This window comes from Musa acuminata, chromosome BXJ3-7 (assembly GCF_036884655.1).
Source record: "Musa acuminata AAA Group cultivar baxijiao chromosome BXJ3-7, Cavendish_Baxijiao_AAA, whole genome shotgun sequence".
In the NCBI taxonomy this organism is placed as follows: domain Eukaryota; kingdom Viridiplantae; phylum Streptophyta; class Magnoliopsida; order Zingiberales; family Musaceae; genus Musa; species Musa acuminata.
Window position 1 is genome coordinate 42,114,117 of NC_088355.1, and position 21,369 is coordinate 42,135,485.

A 21,369-nucleotide genomic window follows, 5' to 3' on the forward strand; every position below is an offset into this window, starting at 1 on the left:
CCCCCTTGAATTATAAAATTTTCATCATTAATTCATCAGTTTCACTAGTGCAATCTGTTAGTTATTTTCAATGAAATAAAAAACTAAAGTCTTCATCATTGTTCATAAGTTCAAGTCTTTGTCAAAAATAGTGGTGAATTCTCAGACATTCGTAATTTTCTTGAGACTAATGAAATCTCTCGTCTTATCATCTTGTTCATTTAATTATAGTCATATTTCATATAACAACATATCATATTAATTATATGCCCACTCTTATTATTAATATGGTTTCACCATTTAAAAATTATTTGGATCCTTCGTAATTATGATAATAAATTATATGTTTTTGGGTTTTTGGAAACTAAATCAAAATCATGTCTTTCTTAGATAGTTTTCCAATCATAATTCTTTTAAATGTTTGATCCATAAAAAAAATATTTCTCATCATGTTTTTCTTATGAAAATTAAATTTTCTTATAGATAGATCGAAACTTTTACCTATACTTACTTTCAGAGTTAATTATGTTCCCTAAATTCATAGTCATCTCATAGTTCAATTTAGGTGCTCTCAGGGAGATTTTATGTCACCAATAATTTCTTCTTCTTTGATCCAAATTAGTATTTATAATGGCAACATGAGAATATATTAGTAAGAATGATACTAAGGTGAAATTAGGAAAAAAAATAAATTATAATAATAATCTTGTCATTATTCTTTGAATTATATGAGTTACGGTAATATATTGTCATGATCTCTCGATCATAAGAATCATGGTAATATATCACAATATGATTATAATGTATATTATATATTTGATTTTTATTAGTAAAATCATATAACTATTTTGTTTTATGTTTTTTATATTTGACAATATCGATAAAGCACCACTCTCTCGTTTTAAGCGCGTTACTCGTATCAAATGCTACTCTCTTTGTTACGTATCATTCTTCATGTTAAAGAAGGATATATAAAATACTACCCCTCTATCGAACGCCTACTCTCTTACGATATGTCACTCGCATTTTATATCATTAGATTTTGTACAAGATAAAAATAACTCTCTTTGATTATACTACTCCATCTCTATAATTATTAGGAGATAAATAAGAATAAAAAAAATACTTATAAAATGAATCTCGCAAAGGCATCATCATAATATTAATGAAGCCGGTGAAACTAATCTAATCGATTCCATTCGTGGGATATCGGAGGGAGGACATCTCATTGCCATTCCCCATTGTATGAAAAGAATTATTGGTAGGATGATATTTGGAGGATTTTTAGGTTGGGATTTGACTGGCTAAGATTAGGTTGGATGAACTCGAATCCAGACAGCTCAGTAGAATGACCGGCTAACATTAATGAGTAGATAGCTGCTTTGTTGTTGTGATGTTGAAACTTACAAGGAACAGTATATTTACATACATGTATTAAGGAAGCGTCTTAATCCTCCTTTTGCAACTAACTACTTTTATATTTTTGAAGTAATTTTCCGATAAAGTCCTTTTAGTTTGGTCGACCAGACTCGACTCGATGCGTCCTTTGGGTGAACCAAAGAAGCAGCTCCGAAGCCACCTATTATTATTATTATTATTATTATTATTATTATTATTATTCATGGAATAATAGGGTATGAGGAGAGGGCATTGTTTTACCCAAAACGGGGTGGGGTGGCGTTTTGGGTCAGCTTCGCGGGTGTCCAAAACGTTGCTTGAAATCCGAAGATCCCCTCTTTCTAAACGCCGCCTCGACGCTCTTCTTCTTCTCCCATTTCTCTCGACCCTTTCCATATGGAGGATGACGACGAGTTCGGCGAGCTCTACACCGACGTCCTCTACCCCGTCGCGGTCGCTGCGCCTCTGCCGCCGTCGCAGCCGCAGCCGCAGTCTTCGTCCTCCGCGTCATCCCTCCGAGGTCGACCCGATCCCCTCCGTTTCGCTGAGGAAGACGATTCTGAAGGCGGCGACAAGGATGGCGACAAGGAAGGGCTCTTGTTCGACGCCTCTCGCGCCGACCCTGCCGTCGAACCCCCCTCGACGGCCCATCAAGCCCTATCTTCGGGCGCCGCCGCCGCCGCCGCCGCTGAAGACGACGGTGAGGATGATTGGATGCTCGGCCGCGCGCCTCCGGCCGTGGATCCACCAGATAATTGGGATGACGAGGACGACGCCGTCTCATCGCGCCCGGCGGTGGGCGGAGATGGCGACCCTAGGGTTTTGGAGGATGCCGAGAAGGAAGCTAGGGTTTCGGGGATTCCTGATCGGGATGGTGAAATCGGTGAGTCGGAGAGGTCTGCAGCCCCGGAAGAGCCGGAAGAGGACGGGGATCGGTTGTTTGTAGGTGGAGTAGGTGAGAATTTGGGCGATCTGGATCAAGTTCCGCTCATTCCTGGACTCTCAGCTGGACCAGCCCCTTCTGGACCTCTTGTTGGCATGAACAGCGAGATGGGGAAGCTTTCACAAAGTGAGGATTATGATAGTGATAGTGAAGATGATCTTCAGATCGTGCTCAACGATAGCAATCATGGACCGCCTGGTGCCGAGAGGAGTAATATAGTTGAGTTTGATGAAGAGGATGATGAAGATGGAGAAGAGGATTTGGTTATTGTCACTGATGAGGACCAGCATCACCACCTTCCAGCTATGGAGGTGCAAGACTGGGGTGAGGAGACTCTTCAGCCAACTGGGGACGGGGAAAGAAAAGAGATGGTAGATGCGGCTAAAGGGATTGGTGCTACTGGAACTGCACCGGGGGCAAGAATTGGGTACAACAATCATGGGATTCACACACAACATCATTCAATGTACAAGGTTGGTATGCATGCGGAAATTGTTTGCTGCTTGTCCTATATGTTACTTAATGCTTGAGAGTGTATAGCTAATATCTTTTTGACAATTAGAAAAATGATTTCTGTCTCTTCCTGCATGCTACTTATTATTTATGAAATGATAGAAAAAATGGTTAATAAAATGAGTGTCTGAATTAACAGAATTTGTTTGCTAGGGTTCAAAATATGTTGTTAATCTCCTCTGGCCATTTAAACTTATATATTCTTAATTATCCAGCATCATGTAGGACAATGTGCTTTGTCTGGTTGCTTGTTCGCTATCTAGAAATCTGTGAATATTGAAATCATAAGTTACTTGATTAATCTGTACAATCTTGTGAAAAATTGTCTCCTTAGTGAGATCTGAACCCTTGCCAACTTGAAACGAAATTTGTCCCATTATGAGTTGTCTCCATGTCCCTTATGCCTCTCTTCGCACTTGTTAAACACAATTTTGGAAGACTGCAATCTTGTAAGCTTCGATCAACAGAGTTTGCACTTGATAGGATTCAGTGATTAAGCGATACTGTAAAACCATTACTTGTGGAGGATAGGGCCTCTTAATCATTATTTGATGGATAAGGTTGCCAAGAGTAAAGTCAAATTCTTTTTAAGAACAGTTGCAGTAATCATTTGTGTTTGTATTGGTGGTGTTTATAACATCAACAATCTTTTAGCTTATTTAGTCTTCTTTTTATGCAGTACATTAGACCTGGTGCTGCACCTTTACCTGGGGATCCAGCTGCTGGCGCATTAGGCCCGCCAGGTGCTGCTCGCCCTTCTCTTGTCTCAGGTCCTACAGCTGGTCATGGAAGAGGTGACTGGAGGCCTGCTAGCGGTAGGGGGATTCCAAGTGCCCCCAAAAGCTACCACACAAACTTTGGATTCCCTGGTTGGGCCAATGGTTCAGCCCGTGCCAGTGGCGGTGGACTGGATTTCACCCTACCTTCACACAAGTAAGCTTCTTAAATGTTTATTTGTTTTATATTGGTCTAAGAGTTTATTTCCAAAAATTCAAACCACTTTATTGTTTTCTTGGCAATGAATAATGCTACTTTTTGTTATTGATCCTTGGTGCAGCTAATTTTAGGCATCTACTTAAGGTAGCTAATTAATGAAGTCCAGGGCTTAAAATTGAGAGATACAAACATCAAAGATTGTGATATCATATAGTCTGAAATTGTAATATATGAGAACAAACACAACTAGAAGTTAACTAGAGGCAGAAGAAGAAAGGACGAGTGTGCTTATGCAGGCACTCACTTCTGCTCATTTTTAGAAAACTTCTGCTGTCATCCCCATACAACTGCATTATATTTAATCTTTGACATACACATGAATATGCATGAATTTCCAGTTCTCGTGGTTGCAGATTTGTTGAGTTAGTAATTTCTGAGGATTCATAGAATAAGGATTATAAAACTTCCGTGTTGCGTGACAACCATAGTCAGGATTATTATGCCATCTCAGAACTTACTTGGAAATCGAGGACTTGTTTGGTTAGAAGGGGATCTTACAGAACTTGCTTTTTGGTTGTGTTTAGCATATGTTTCAAAGCAGGGGTTCTAATATGATTGTGTTTGACCCATAATGCTTGCCCACCAAAGAAGACATTGAGTTCAATAATTTTACACATCTAGTGCTCAAATCATCTTTCTTTTCTGCTAATTATATATTTAGCTGGGTAGCATGCTTACAATTGCAAATGAACTCATTCTCGCAAGTGACGAAAAAATATAGACTTCTTTAGTACTGTTTGATGTTTTCAAATGTTGCAACTTTTAGGACGATCTTTGATGTTGACATAGAGAGTTTTGAGGAAAAACCATGGAAACATCCTGGAGTTGATATTTCAGATTTCTTTAATTTTGGATTAGATGAAGACAAGTGGAAGGATTATTGCAAGCGACTGGCAAGTGAAAATCTTGTTATTCCTTATAAGTTGTTAAAGGCAACAATGTGCTGTTATTGATTTGTAATTAAACTTTTGAATTTTCAGGATCAACTTCGTTTGGAGTCAACCATGCAAAGCAAGATTCGTGTATATGAGAGTGGCCGGTCGGAGCAGGTAATGACATAAGTATATCTTCTATAATCATGCTTAAGCTCTAGTTGCTGATAAATTATCAATCTGCTTTCAGGAGTATGATCCAGATTTACCTCCTGAGTTGGCAGCTGCAGCAGGCCATGATATCTCTGCAAATTGTGGACATGTAAAAGCAGATGATGAAGAAATAAAATTTACTGGCCAAGGAAGAGGACCTGCAGTTATGAGGGCGCCATTAGTATGATATGCTATTACTCTCAACTGCTACTTCTTAGTTGGGAACTGATAATATTGATGCTCTTTGACTGTTTCTTTTAAAATTTTCTTGGTTTTCATTATTTGTCTCATTATCATTAAATGTTTTTTTTTCCCCCTTGTTAGCCAACTGGAAGAGCGATACAGGTTGAGGGTGGTTATGGTGAACGCCTGCCCTCTATTGACACCAGGCCTCCTCGCATCCGTGATTCAGATGCTGTTATAGAGGTAACTTTGTAGTATCTACATCCTGTGTTTTGTGAGTATGTCAACTGCTCTAGCTCATTTGTGATATCTACTACTAATGTTATTCGCTGGTGAATGTAATTATGATATGTAACTATCCTAGGCTCATTTATGATATCAACTACTTTCTAATAATAGGTACCACCATACTAAAAATGCTTGTTGAACAGATTGTGTTGCAGGACTCTTTTGATGACCCAAAAATGTACAGTTGTACGCCGGAGCAATTAGAGAGGGATGTTGAAGGAGATTGTGGTCGAAGTTTTCATAAAGACGAAAAGGATGACAGGAATACTGTATCAGGATATATGAATCGCATTCCGCATACTTCCAGCACTAGGGACAAGGAAATGATCAAGAGAGTCCCCTTTGCGAAGGAAAAAGATGAGTTATTGCCCTTGCCTTCAGATTCATCTGCTGAATACCGTCGAGATTCTAGAACAAGGAGTCCTGTATCTGCTGTTGATGGAGCATCTGGGATACATCAAGGGGGAAGGTATGTTATAGTTGTAAAATGGGCTGGAATTTGTATTTCTTTTGTCCTGTTTTATAAACTTCAATTTTGTGACGTATTTAATTTATTTGGCAAATACCAGAAAGTTAGAAAAGAAAAACGAACTTATGGATTGTGTGGAGTTCTTCTTTGATTCTTGCTGCATTTCATATGTAGTTCAAATATGTAAATGGGTACACTTTTAATAGTTTTAGCATGACAAAATCTGGGCATGCTTAGGCAGATAAACTAAGCAGTTTCTTTTATATTGTCAGTTAGAATGAAAATCTCTTTTGAATTGATGCTTTCAGTTTTTCCAAAGTTGGTATTGTTGAATGCAACTAAAGACTAGTTTGGAAAACATACTATTTCAGGTGTTAAAGTTTAATAACACAGGAGCCCCGAGGTAGTTCTTTGTTGAAGTGTCCTCGTTGGATCATTGTAGTTTGGTAATCAATGCAGGATAAATTTCGCATTTGGATATGCATTTATCACTTAATTTATTCTCTTTTAGTGATGCTATTAGTAAATCATGCTTCCTTGCGTTTTGACCATTGAAGGTTTACCTAGTAAACATTAATTGATACTTTCCTCATGATCAATCATACATTTATTGTGAGATAAAGAATACGTTACTTGAATTCCTGTTGTTTGCTTGTGAGCAAAAAGGAAAAAAAATCCATTCCTTGATTGTTTTCTTTTTTGGTTGAAACAAGTCCATTCCTTGAATTTCTTTTCTTTTCTTGTTTTGATAATCCATTTACCAGAGCTTAATGCATATTCTTTCCACTTAATGTGCAATTTGCAGAATGCGAATTTACCATTGACCAATATATAGCATTTTCCACTCTGAATACCTTAAAACAAATGGCAATGGATGCTTTGAAACAAATGACAAGTTTCTACATTCAATAAGGACGTGTGCAATGACTTCTATCGGCACTATGAAGCAACATTAAACAGGTAAAACAAAGAGTATAAGAAGCTTTTGACTAATGGAGAAGAAAAAGGAGATTTTGTTCCATTTGGAGATAAACACATTTGAAGACTCACACAATGTTTAGATGAACTATCATTTGCTTTCAGAAGTAACCAAGGAGTTTTTTAGGAATATTACAAGATCAATCCATTGGTGAGCATTTTCCAATGTGAATTTTGAACCAATCCTATATTGTTTATATGGACGAGCATGGGCTCAGCAGGAAGAGGCTTCACCATGAAAGAAGCAATGAAGTTAAATCTGTTACAAATATATAACATGGGTTCTACCAGTGCATATCTCCTGAATGAATTAGAGTTTCCATAGAGATAAAGTGAAGATAATTTCATGTTACAGATTTTGTCACAGTAGGACATCTAGCTCTATTCCTTTCAGATCAAGGTTCCTTTGGGTAATTCTGCTTTCTCTTGGCTGTAGTTGCAGCACTACTAGTGTGGATTATGTCCTACAGAGGAGATGGTGTATCAGAAGCAACATGTGATAATTTTTTGCATCTATACATGCAGTAGTTTGTCTATGTGGTCTATGGTCCAATAAATGGAGTGAAACTATTTGAATGCAGGAGAATCATTTCAAGAAATGTTAATTAATTCTTCGTAGGCATGCCTCTTTTCCAAACAACGAAATCAACAGATCATTTTATGTAATGAAATTCATCAAAGACATGGATTATATGCTTTTCCATCCTATTCTTGGATAATTGGGTGTGCAACTTGAAAAAATCAGAATACAATATTGCACACAATAATTTGTAGTTTGGAGTTGCCTCTTTTACTTAATTATGACATATATCGTAGTTTGTCTACTTTCTTATTTTTTCTATGAATTTACTTGACATATTTTAGTTATTTTGCTATTTAGCTCTCTGTTTTGAGTATATAATTAATAAGGGATTGCTTGTAATTACTACTTCAGATTGCTGAAAGGATCTTCATCTAGAAAGCTCTCAAGGGCTCGTGAACAATCTGCCGATAGCATCCCTAGCCGCAGTGCTCATTCGAGCAGGAATGGTGATCAGCAAAAGGAAACACTGTTAGATAGCACTGAAGTCAATCAGAATTCTCAAACATTACCTGCTGTTGCTGATGATACTACAAGAGAGCTTGGTGTTGAAGAACAATATCATGATCAGGACGAAAAGCTTGCACTGGTTGATAGTGTGGAAATTGAAGGGGATGACGTAACATCAGACTTTCATATTTCTAGTGAGACTGGTGGTGATGATAATTTAATTCACCCTGGCAAGAAGCAAAAGATTTGCTCACGGGTTGAGCAACCTGCAGTGCAGGATAGAGGCTACGAGGATGAGTTGCAGCCTCCAACTAGTGACAACAGTAGAGAAAAGTCTGGGAGTAGCAAGGATTGTATTAGGCAGGCTGAAAATGGTGAAGTTATACAAGAAGGACATTCAAGTCCGACGGGTGACTTGAAAAAGTCCCAGAAGGAAGATGAGCATAACTTGCATGCAAAAGATGAAGATGGTCTGGATGCCAGACAACAGAGAGAAAAGAATCAGATTGTTTCCAAAGGAAGGGAAGATGCATCTATTTCTTCTCAAAACCTTCTTCGAGGTAGAAGTTACGACAGGAGAAAGGAATCAGAATCTTCTACCAGTTCATGGCAAAGAAGAGAGTCTAACATGCATGGTAGACGATCCAAAGATGAAGACATAAGGTGGGAAAACAATGAGGAAATGTCAAGGCACCAGAGTAAGTTAAGGACAATTGACAGGAATCAGAAAGATGAAGATCAGTCGAGAAAGCATGTAGAAGGTGGCGAATGGAGAGGCCACACTAGAGATGAAGTCTTAAGGCAGAGGGAGAGGGATGATCTATTGATGAGCCGCCGTGAGAATATGGATAATCCTCTTATAAAGAGAAAAAGGGATGAAGAATATCTGAGAGGAAAAGCTGACAAGGTAGATACTTCACATGGTCATAGGGATAGGGAAGATTCTGGACGTAGGAAACGAGAAAGGGATGATGGCTTACATCACAAGAGAGAGGTTGACACTAGAATGAGAGATAAGGCTGATGATCACCTATCTTCCAAGCCTAAAGATGATAGCTGGCGCCATAGGGAAAGAGATGAAAGGCAGCGACTTAAACCTCATGAAGTGATGCATCGGGAAAGAGAAGAAGGGCGGGTAACTGTAAGGAGTGGACGAGTTACGGAAGATAAACCAGTGGGTGGTAATGGTAGGAACAGGGATGAATTAAAACCTATTAGTTACGATAAAGATTATCAAGAGAAAGAAAGAAGGCGTCACACTGAGCTTTCAAGGAGAGATCGTGCTAGGGAAGATAATATGTCACAAAATAAAGGACGTGGAGATACATCTTTGCATGACAAACATTCAAATGCTGATGGAAGAAGTTCTAGGCATGAAAAGCTAAATACATATGTTGATCACCCTCCTAGTGCTGATGGCCAACAGATGTACAGGGAAAAACATAGGGAAAATACAAGTAAAGCTAAAGATGTTAAATCTCACGATCAGAATAATCAGCGCCTTGGCAAGAGAAAGCATGATGACCGCCACAACTCTCACAAAAATGAGAAGGTATGCTTCAGACAGTTGAAGTCATTTAATATATATTACTGATAAGGTAAACCTATGTATCCATTAGAAAGTTCTTTTGATCAAGAACAATTGTAAAATTTTGCCAATTGTTTATTGTCACAAAATTTTGTGCTATTTGGAAAGACATTTTTAATTCAAAAAAGCTGATTTAAAATAAGGAAGTAACTGCTACCTTTTTGGTAATTAGGTTTTGAGCATATTGTATCTATTTACCATGCTTACTTGGACAGCTTGCATGTAATAAGTATTTTCATTAAGGCATAGCTGAGAAACATGTTCTTAGCAAAGTCATCGCCAGTGACACATGGGTCTTCACTTATTAAGGGAGATTAAAAATGTTATCTCAAAAGTTGCTGAAAAAGATGAGTCTTTAGGTTGTCAAGTCAGGTTATCGATCTGGTGAAACAATTTTATTTTGGAACCATTGTATCTCTATGCTTTTTCAGAACCACATGGGCAAACATAAATAGAAATACAAGTTGATTGGAAGCCACAACATTCGAACTAGTCGCGTTCAGCTACATCGGTCTTTCACTGCCAATACGATTTGTGAAAAACTGTATCCTTCCAACTATAGCATTTGTATGTCTCATTGGTATATATTTGTATCATCTTAAATCATTCTTCAATTTATTTTTGATCAAAGCTACAAACAATTTTTACATATTCTTCCTAGTAACTCCATACATCCACCTCAACCATTTCATCTTATCGACAGAAATCTTTTATATATGTTATTCTTAACTGTCCAACACTCGGATCAATAAAAGATCATTGATCCAACAACTATCTTACATTATTTTCTTTTTATTTTAAAAGATACCTAATGAGTTTGTATGGTGCAACTGTGAAAAGATTCAATAAAATCAAGGCTATGGAACAAATTATAACAAAAAATTACTATCAACTTGTATAGGTTCTAAAATGTTAACTACTTGCCTTTTTCTTTGAGAGGGTGACAATGAATGCATTCACTTCATGATTTGTTGGATATTAGGTAATCAATTCTGTTCCTGTGTTTGATCTTCAAAATAGCAATGATTTAAAAAGCCCTAGGCACCAAAAGGCGCTAAGGTCTCAAAATGCCTGTAGCGCTCACTCAAGCGAAGCGAAACGTTCTGAAATATTAAAATATAAAAAATACATAATACAAGTGATAAATATGATTATGTGAATAAAAATATGATATTAAATTGATTGGAGAAAGCTTTAGTCAATTAATCTATTTCGGATGACAACAGCGACAGAGAAATAAATTAATTGACTGGAGCTCTGTTGGCTCTCTCCCTCTCTTCTCAATGTTCCCACTTTCTCCCTTTCAACTTAATGCATACTTGTGTCGATGCAACAACATTTATAAAATCCTTGAATAAGATCACAAGTGACTAGGATGAAATTAAGTTTACATACGATTGTCATATACAAGAAAGAGATAGTCCTAGGACAAAAAGAAGCTTATTTCATTTAGTCGAAACAATTTTAGCAAGTTATGATTTAACATCGTGTTAGTAAACATGAAACCAAGATCTTACATATACAAATATATTTCCAAAAAAATAACAAAAGGTGTAGGTGGTCAGGAGAGCTCCAGTCAATGAATCTATTTCGGATGACAACGGGGATGGTGAAAGCTTCGGACGATAGCATCGGCAATGGAGGAAGCTGCAGACGACAACAATAGCAGCGATGGAGAAAGCTTTGGAAGATGGAAATGGTGGCAATAGAAGCTACGGATGGTGACGTCATGGGCGAAGGAAGCTTCAAATGTGTCTGTCGGTGGCGGAAGAAGTTGTGGTCCTATCCCTCGATGGTGGAAGGAGCTGCACTCAGAAGCAATGGTGGCAGAGGAAATTGCACACAAAAACTATACCTTCGGACTTGTTCGTCGGCGATAGAGGAAGTGTTGGTCCCGTGCGTCAACGATGGAGGTAGCAGCAGAGGAAGCGTCGATGGTGGAGGAAGCGACTGCGCTAGGGTTTATGGTTCGAGGTCACGCAGGGGGGCGAGGGGTGGGTTTTGCAAAGTATAGTAACATTATGTAGCATAGTTGGCTTAATCCAACCAAGTAGCTATTGTTCAACTGAACTAGACTTAATAGTTTGGTTCGATTGCATTGTTTTAGTCGGGCGCTCACTCGAGGCGCCCAACGCCTGGGTTTAGGCTAGCACCTAGGCCACGCTTCACTGAAGCGCGTCGCCTGGCGAATCTGTGATGCAATCGGCCTCACCTCACATTGCCTCACACGAGTGCCCGGGTACCTATTTAAACCCATGCAAAATAGTCTAAAATTCTTGGTTATATATTTGATCTGAAAGGACCAAGCTATTCCTCTCCAATGCTTAGCTCTTTGGTTGTCTTATCTGTGATTCATAGGCGACAGCATGCTTTTGAGGTAAAAAAACGTTATTTAAAGGACTTTACCTAATATTTTTTTGTTAAATTAGAATAGTTGCAGTTCTGTAGCCTCTTCTATTTGCCTCAGCCTGCAGGTAGCAGTTGTTGGTAAAGAGGAAGCTGAAACTGATACCCCTTACATGAGAATAGATTCATTCTGCTCTGAGTTCCATGGATTTATGTCCATCACTGTTGATTTTTTTCCCTATTCAGCTTTCATGGAATATAATATAGAGTTTAGGTTTCTACTCTGAGTTCCATGGTTCTTCCGTTGCCTGTTGGTTTTTTACTTTTCAGAAAATCAGCTTCTTTGTAATTTGATTCATTTCACTTACAATCAATTGAACAATATGGCAAATACTGGCAAAATTCATCATATCAAGTGGAATGGTGCTTGAGCCAGGTTACTGCTTCCGTTTGCTAATTCTCTTGCTGAATGCATTCTTGCTTTTCAATTGTTCACCTTTGTCAGGTCTATATTAAAGAGTCAGATGAGCAGGAAAGCAACAATACATCTTCCATGACTCTCTCCAAGAAGAATTCCCACCAAATCCATGAACAACGCGAGGCCACTCAACAGCATACCACTGTGAAGAAACAAGGAGAAGATGATCCCGTCTCAGATGATGAGAACCAGGGTAATAGGAGGGGACGTTCTAAATTGGAGCGCTGGACCAGCCACAAAGAGAGGGATTATGATGCCATCAACAACTCTCAGACATTATCTGCTTCCTCAAGGGGCAAGAAGATTGAAGGCAATGCTGTTAATGTAGCAAAGGAAGATGAATTAGTGAAGACTGAGCTTAGTAATAATGCTGGTGAATTAGATGTCAAGGGTGCTGATGGAGGACAGGTTTCTGTTAAGATGGTGGACGACCAGGATCGCCACCTAGATACTGTGGCTAAGCTTAAGAGACGAAGTGAGCGCTTCAAACTTCCTATGCCACGGGAAAAGGAGATTACTTCAAACAAAAAAATGGAAAACGAAGTGCAGTTATCCAACAACGAAGCTGGTCTTGATTCAGAGGTAAAGCCCGAGCGACCAGCCAGGAAAAGAAGGTGGACTGGTAGCTGATTATGCGTCTTTGCTGCATCCACAGGATCATTGCAATTGTGTTTGGTGAAGCAGATGGGTAAGTTGGTGCCTCTGCTATAGCTCTCGGGTGTGTTCCTTCCCTTCCAACCCCTTTTCTCCTTTCCCCCCAACACTAAAGTGAGTAGACTAAGAAAAGAAAGGTGATAGAGAAGAAGAGGGAAAAGTGAAAATAAAATGCTATATTCGATTGTGTTTTAAATGGCATATTCTGGATATGCAACTTTAAACATGTTGGATGGTGGTAGGAAGTTTGTATTTTGCTTTTTCCTGTTTTTGTCAGGCAGCTGGATGTTTTGTGAGGTTCCTTCTTGTTTGAGGGGGAACTTGACAGGCTTCCAGGATCACAGTTGACTTTTGAAGGTGAACAGAGGCGACATCCATGGCCTGGTGGATTATCAAACATCCCAGCAGACTCCTCGATGATTTTGATTGATATCATCAATGATAATTTATGCTCCAGAATGGAGGATGGATCAGCTTCAGTTTCATCGTATCCTCGGAGTGGAGCACTTTGTTGCGGCTGTTGTACTCTTTTTTACTCTCGAGTGTTTTATATCCTTTATATGCTTGTTATGATGCACCTACGGTAGAGAATTGCCGCAATCGGTCTCATAGTGCATTGGGTGATGTGGTTCTTAGTTTGGATTTGATTGATTGATGTGCTACGAAGGCCAAACGCTGCCTGGAATGCAAAGTCCTGTTGATGCCCGAGGTGACATGCTCCTGCTGGAGGCGGAGCTCACAAAAAGAAAGGCCTCGGGAGAGAAGATTCTATACAGGATGATGCTATAACTTTGTTATGGTTTATGATCGTGCATAAAAAAACACCTCGGAGACTGTAAATCTTGTTGTAGCCATAGAAACTATTGGAAAAAGGTTTTGGAATTGGACGTCTCCTTCATTGCTTCTATTTTTGACAATTGACGTGAAAAAGTGGTAGTCTTGCGAACTGCGAACTTTAGTATATGGGGAAAATGAAGTGTATATATTTTTTGGTAATTTATCAAAAAAAAATCTCCAGATTCTTTTTTATTGAGAAATTATTAGAGGTTTTTTTATTTTTGCTTTGAATGAATGGATAATTAATCGTTCTTTTTCGTATTATGAGTGGTTTTGTTTGAGGGTTAATTTATCTAAATTATAAAGAAAATATTATTGACGTTTTAGTCAGTTTGACGTAGTTCGAACCACCTTTGAGATGAAAATGTTGAGCTTTCGAGGTATCATCTACATGAAGACTGAAATTGAAAGAGGTTTTTCAATTCAATCTCTCATATGCCCAAGTTAATAACTCTGACATGTTTGAGCGTATACGTGAGTGGTAAAAAAAAGTAATGGTAAAAAAAAGTAAGTCCCCTACTCATGATGTTGAAGATGAATTTTTATACTCGGTTACAAAGAGGCACAATATTTCATAGAATATTCTACGGGGAGGCAGCCTCTAGTTGCCCTCGAACAATCGCCCCTTGTACTTCTTTTCCACGTGGCGACGGGGTGGGAGGAAGGACAACTTCAAACTGTTTGCTTTGAACTTTTGTCTATGCGGGCAAACGGGTGAAAGGTGGCTTAGATCTTTTCCTTCCACCAAAGACTCCATATGATAGCTACATGCCGAATGATTATTAGCTAATAGTATACTCTTTATCATTTTTTCCCCCCTCAAGAGTGCTTTAGGGCTCTTGCGAGAGGGGTTCAAAGTGCAGTTTTTTGTTTATCTGACACAAGTGCATTTAGGATTGCCTCCCTAACATTGTTGGAGGTGATCAATTGTTGACCTATCCCTCGTGGCGTCGAAGGGCGCGCATGTTGGTCGAGTGGGGTCAAGTTTTTTGACCTCCCAATCTCCTTGCGGCCTTTGTACCTTGGACGGAGGTAGGGTCGAGTTTTCCCGACTCACGTGCGTCGGGCACATTTTAGGCTTGTGCCTCTACCATGGTAGATTTTTTTCATGTAGGTCAGGTTTTTCTGACTTATGCATTTCGAACACATTTTGTCTTATGCCTTCGTCATGATGGATTTCTCCTCACGCGAGTTGGGTTTTCCCAAGTCACGCGCTTCAGAAACATTTTGCCTTGTGCCTTCGCTATGACGGGTTTCTCTTCATGTGGGTCGGGTCTTCCCAACTCATGTACCTCAGACATATTTTGTCTTATGCCTTCGCCATGACAGATTTCTCATCACGTGAATCGGGTTTTTCTAACTCATATGCCTCGAACACATTTTGCCTTATGCCTCTATCATAACAGATTTCAGATTTTCCTAACACGCACCTCGATACATTTTGCCTTATGTCTCTACTGCAACATATTTCTCTTCATATGAGTTAGATTTTCCTAACTCACACACATCATGCACATTTTGTCTTGTGCCTCCACACGGTAGATTTCTCTTCACATGGTTAGAGTTTTTCTTACTTATGCGCCTCAAGCATATTTTAGCCTTATGCTTCTATCGTGACATATTTCTCTTTACGTAGGTCGGGTTTTCTCTATTTACGTGCCTTGACACATTATGCCTTATGCCTTCGTCATGACATATTTCTCTTCACGCGGGATAGATTTTCTTGACTCATGAGCCTTCAGCAAATTTTGTCTTGTGCCTTCGTCGAGGTAGATTTTTATTCACACAAGTTAGGTTTACTCGACTCACGTACCTCTGTCACATTTTACCCTTGTGCCTCCATTGTGGTAGATTTCTCTTCACGTAGGTTAGGTTTTCCCGACTTACGCACCTTAGGCATATTTCGCTTTATGCTTTCGTCATGGTAGATTTCTCCTCACACGAGTCGGGTTTTTTCAACTCATGCACCTTAGGCATATTTTGCTTTGTGCCTTCGTCGTGATGGGTTTCTCATCAAGCGGGTTGGGTTTTTTCAACTCGTATAATCGGGGCACATTTTGCCTTGTGCCTCTACCATAGTGGATTTCTCTTAATGTAAGTCGGGTCTTTCTGACTCACGTGTCTTAAGCATATTTTGTTTTGTGCCTCTATTATGGCTGATTTCTCTTTACACGAGTTAGATTTTTCTAACTCATGTACCTCGAGCACATTTTGTCTTAGGCCTCCATCGTAGCGGATTTCTCTTCACGTAAGTCGAGTTTCTCGACTCATGTACCTTGGGCACATTTTAGCCTTGTGCCTCTACCGTGGTCGATTTCTCTTCACACGGGTAAGATTTTCTTGACTTACATGCCTCTGACGTATTTTGTCTTATGCCTCTACCGTGGTAGGATTCCCTTCACCCGAGAAGAGTTTTCCGACTCATACACCTCAGCACATTTTGCCTTGTGCCTCTACTATGATGGATTTCTCTTCACGCGAGTTAGATTTTTCGGACTCATACGCCTTAAGCACATTTTGCCTTATGCCTCTGCCATAATGAATTTCTCATCACGCAAGTAGAGTTTCTTGACTCACATGCCTTAGACATATTTTAACCTTAGGCTTTTACCGTGACAGATTTTTCTTCACGTGGATCGAGTTTTCCTCACGCACCTCGACATATTTTACCTTGTACCTTTGCCACGGTAGGCGATTCTGCTTGAATCAAAGACCATGCAAACAATTCAAGTACGCAATGACTGCATCCATGTGGCAACTCCCATGATAATAAGATGGCACTCCTGCTTGTGAATGTGTAGCTATAACAATTCATTTAATCTCCATTAAGCCAACATTGTGGAATTAAAGATTTATCAATAAAGCTCTCCATTTCTTGTCGCTAGACAAATACAAGTCTTACAAGATCTTTAGTCCACTACTTACCATGAGAGTGAATTTGCTTTCACAAGCTAGCAGCAAGTCAACTTGTCGATTCAGTCAAATTAAATCAATTTTATTCCTAATCGATACTTCATTATGAGCACCATCAGCTAACATTTTTCTCTTTTCTATTTAATCTGCACTTGCAAAAGCCCGCTGAGCCAGCATCATGCTACATGCAGAAAAACACCGCATCTATCATTGGATGCCACTTGGCCATGTCTGATTTTTGACAGGCTCTAAAATAGTTTCAACCTCATGTAAAAGCTCCTGATCGATTCCCAGACTTGATAATCCAAGTGCAGCAGTAACATTTTCCTCAACCTGCAAGATAAATAATATCTTTTAGCTAATATCCTTGTTGTCAGACTCTTGGCATATCTTGAAATCCAAGTTTGCTTGCGATCTCATATATCTACTTATTGGACCTTTGCAGGTGTGTATTCTTGGATTGTAGCATCCACATTATTTTTTAGTATTTATTCACACAGTTTATTCAAATAGATGTTGACATGAATGAACCATGTAAAAATGTATTGGCACGGGATCGTTATGCCTTGATCGAAGTACCCTATCAACATCTTGAGATACGAAGTGTTCTGGAATTCTGAATTAAGAAACGCAGATTACTTGCTCTGCGCTCATTGTAACTTTAGAGATAACAAGTCATCGACCAATTTATACTACAATCAAGAGGATAGGAGTGTGTTGGTCACATTCAATGAGCTAATCTGTCCAGGAGTTGGCAGTTGATCTTGCACATACATACAATCAATTAGTTTACACCAACTTAGTATTATGATACAGAATGCTCAGGTTAGGGTAGCTCATAGAGATCTCAAGGCACAAGTCTTACTTTCTTATACTCTTTGTGCCACGAATATATGCCCATGAATGAAGCACCTCCTTTGCTTGCACAATAGAAACATGAAGTTGTCTCCGTGAATGGATTTCAAAAAAGTCAGATTATGTGGGGCTTAAGTTACATATGCTTGTCAGTCTAAGACTTTTTAGTCTTGTTTGCTTAAATTGCCAAAATATTATTTCTCATAAGATCCAAATCTTCTATAACCAAAAGCAAACATCTGATCCAATTTTATTCATTCACAAATAGTATTTTGGTTCTTGTAATCAATATTTAATTTGGTTCTTGTAATTGGTATTAGGTTAACAATGCATTTCGTTTAGAGTCTTAAAAGCACATTCAGAAGAACTGGTAATATGAAGGCGATTAGCACCTACAGAGATTTGGAAAGCATGGCTACTAATAATTAATATTGGTAGAACAAAATGAAATCAATACCTGCTTAGGAGAGTTCATACCAACCAGTATGGTAGCAATTTCTTTATTCATCAAGCTGTACTGTAGAGCTACCTTAGATATGTTCTTCCCTTTTTCCTTACAATGCGCAGCTGCATCTCTGCAGGCATCCTAAAAATGTAGAAATCAGAAATTTAAAATGAATTCTTCTGTTCCAGAAGGTCAATTGGTAAAATAACAAATAAAAATGTAAAGCTTTATGCGACAAACTAAATTCAGAGTATCTAGATTTCTCAATGAATAACACTATAACAGCAATGTATTATACCAATATAATAGCTTAGGAGATAAATCTATCAGCACATCTAATATAATTGAAATCCTTTTTCCTTTTGTTTGGAACCTTTCCCTTTATGCATTTATCCTCAAGCTAACTATTACATTTAGCATGAACATCATTAAGTGGTGCCTATCTGATGATAGATCACTATTTTTTGGATGGAGAGGAGGAAGGGTTCTATTTGTTAAAAATTTTCAAACTCCCAACTGAAAATTGAAAGGAGAACCATCACAGGAAGGAAACAAAGAAGAGTTAATCTATCAAAGGGATGAGAAGCAGCAAATTAAACGAATGATACAACACAAGGACAAAATGGTTAAATACATTATAAAAAAAACATAAAGGGTTCACGGCAAGATTATAGCAGCAGGCAAGAAGTGTCATTTCGTGGCATTTAGCTGCACTAATGCCTTCACAGCATGCCACAATATAAGTTGGCAAGACCCTTGGCCAACATAGACCAAAATTGATGGCACCACTGATATGACTCGAAAGAGGTCATGTGAACTTGTCTCCGTCATCACAACGATTGTTGCCTGCAAATATGGAACTCGAAAAAAAGTCATCTACTGAGACAGATCTTCACACAAAGGTTTTAAGTATCCTTGAGTAAATCATTGCTCTTAGTCTTCAAAATTATGTGGCTTACAGTACCCTAAGTAGGATCTGGTAAGTGCATCCTCTAGATCTTGGCATACAATCGCCTATGCTTAAATATTGTCTCCAAAAGACTGCTAGCAAAAGCAATCTTTCACAGGTAAATCATTGTTGATGCCAGTTAAATTGGTCTACAAGAAAGTGCTGCTATACTCATCGCTTGCAGATATAAGAATATGGTCACTAAGAAACTTAGCTTTCTAGACTTTACAAAAATCACTACTTATAACATACATAGAGCCAATTTTAGAAAAGATAACGACAGGAGAAAGCTTACCTTGAGTTCTAATGAAGCAGGATGCCACTCCGGCGGACCATAATCCGTGAGGAGGCCCATTGCAAGTGGTGAGGCACTGATCACACCAACACCCTTGCTTTTCAAATATGGTAGCAAATCTATCAGGGCTGAGTCATTAATACTGTAATGACAATATGAAAGAATAACATCAACTGAACCCGGCGGTGTGCGATCAAGAACATAAGTGAAGATCTCTAGAGGTAGACCTGTTATTCCAATAAATCTAGCCTTTCCAGTCTCCCTTATCTTTTGTAATGCAGGAATTGTCTCGTTCACAATCTGTCCATTAGACCAATTCATCCAAGTTTTCAGCTTCAATTATCAAAAGAGCAAGCATATCCAACAACTTCATGTTTGTAGGAAGAGATTTCGGGTGTAATTATATCTAAGAATGAACAAATGCGAGAACAAAACATAGGTCTTCGAGTAAAGTCCGGCTCTTTACTCAAAAGTATGGACCAAAAGCACAACTCGAAAAGGTTGTCGACACAGATTAAACGTAGCTAATTGAGGATGCATAATCGATGAGTCAGTGGAGAAGAAACAAACAATGTGAATAGAACAAGACCTGATCGAGGGAGCCAAACTCGATGTCATGGCAGTGGAGGATATCGACGTAATCCAACTTCAACCTGGCGAGGCTCTCATCGATGCTCCTGGTCACCCTCTCCGCGCTAAAATCGAAGCCATCGATGTAGCGGCCGCACTTGGTGGAGACGACGATCTCCTCCCTCGGCACGTTCAACTCGTGGAGGCAGTTCCCGAGCACCGTCTCCGAGACCGTATCCCCATAATACCTAACGGAAAAGGAAATAATCTAGGCAAGGATAAGGGGAACGCGGCACCTTTCTGGAGTAGAGCAGGGAGAGGAGGCGAACGGGGAGGTGTCGAAGAAATTGATGCCATGTCGGAGTGCAAGGCGGACGGAGGCGAGGGCGTCAGCGGGGGAGACGTCGCCGAAGACGTTGCCGAGGGGGGAGGCGCCGAAGCCGAGGCAGCTGAGCTTGAAGCCGGTGTTCCCGAGCTCCCGTCGCTCCAGCGTCGCCATGGCCAACGATCGATCCCCACGTTAGGGATTCGTAGGAGGGTAATCGAAGGCTCAACCGCTCAACTACAGCGAGATCGCTACTGTTCCTCCTCTTCTATTCTATGGAATGCCGAACGCAAGGCGGTGACGATTTCGCCCTCATATTTCCCTTTAATTTGCGGCTATAAAATTAAGTGCTGAGATTATATATATATATATATTCAATTAAGGTATACATATATGACTGTCAAATATAACACGTGGCATCGATTAAAAAAACACAAAAAAAAGCTCAATTGAAGATCCCATCACATTAGCCAAATCTAAATAATAAATATTTAATAAATATTATTTTTTTATTATACGAGATATTCTTCCTAATAGTAAACAACTAGGGGTTAGCGATAAAATATAAATTAGAGAATAATTAACAAGGTTTAATCCTTTTCTCTCATCATCATCATCATCATCATCTAATTCATTTCGGGAGTCTAACTTAAGCATACATGAGATTGAGATTTTATTAGGAACACTCTCCATATTATTCTTAATATAAGTTGGCATCGTATTGAATGAGTTCAAAATATGGTAGTGTAAGTCGGATATGGAGCTTTGCCAATACTCCAAATCTACCATCGACATTATCACTCAACAATTAGGATAATACATGAACTTGTGATTGCTATACATGTGTCTTTTACGGGTGAAGAAATTCTGATTAATCAAATTTGCACTCTAGCTTTATTAGTTTTTTTTTCCAATTAATCAAAATTTTATTTTCACTCGACCAATTTTTTATTCATCCAAATATAATAAATGTAGGACACTTTGTCTCCGCGAATAATTTTAAAAGTTATATTTGAGTCAATCTAGTTGAAGTATGGTACGTGTTTATTTATATAAATCTTTAACCGTTCAATAATTTAGGATTATATAATTAGTTCTTCTTTGATGAATTAACGGTACGGTTGAGACTTTATGACTTTGTTATTGTATGATCGTTAGTTTATCTTTAATTTTTATCGTTCTATTTAGATAGTGTGATTGTTGGAATATTTCGTTTAGTCATATTTTTTATTTGACCTAATGAGTCCTCTAT

At 38.8% G+C, this 21,369-nt stretch overlaps 2 protein-coding genes across 2 annotated transcripts; one reads left to right on the forward strand and one right to left on the reverse strand.

The window, feature by feature from the left end:
- The first annotated feature begins 1,646 nt into the window (after window positions 1–1,646).
- On the forward strand, window positions 1,647–13,180 carry LOC135642352 (FIP1[V]-like protein). The gene is made up of 9 exons (XM_065158446.1): window positions 1,647–2,793; window positions 3,513–3,766; window positions 4,596–4,722; window positions 4,810–4,878; window positions 4,952–5,095; window positions 5,239–5,340; window positions 5,529–5,854; window positions 7,767–9,414; window positions 12,302–13,180. The coding sequence occupies exons 1-9, from the start codon at window positions 1,774–1,776 to the stop codon at window positions 12,902–12,904; spliced, it is 4,293 nt and encodes a 1,430-aa protein (XP_065014518.1). The 5' UTR covers window positions 1,647–1,773; the 3' UTR covers window positions 12,905–13,180.
- Window positions 13,181–16,535: 3,355 nt separating this feature from the next.
- Window positions 16,536–20,445, reverse strand: LOC135642542 (L-galactose dehydrogenase-like). Its single transcript, XM_065158775.1, has 5 exons — window positions 20,122–20,445; window positions 19,812–20,040; window positions 19,223–19,522; window positions 17,991–18,119; window positions 16,536–17,011 (listed from the first exon to the last, which is right to left on the reverse strand). Exons 1-5 carry the CDS (start codon window positions 20,289–20,291, stop codon window positions 16,886–16,888), a joined length of 954 nt encoding a protein of 317 aa, XP_065014847.1. The 5' UTR covers window positions 20,292–20,445; the 3' UTR covers window positions 16,536–16,885.
- Between the last annotated feature and the right edge of the window lie 924 nt (window positions 20,446–21,369).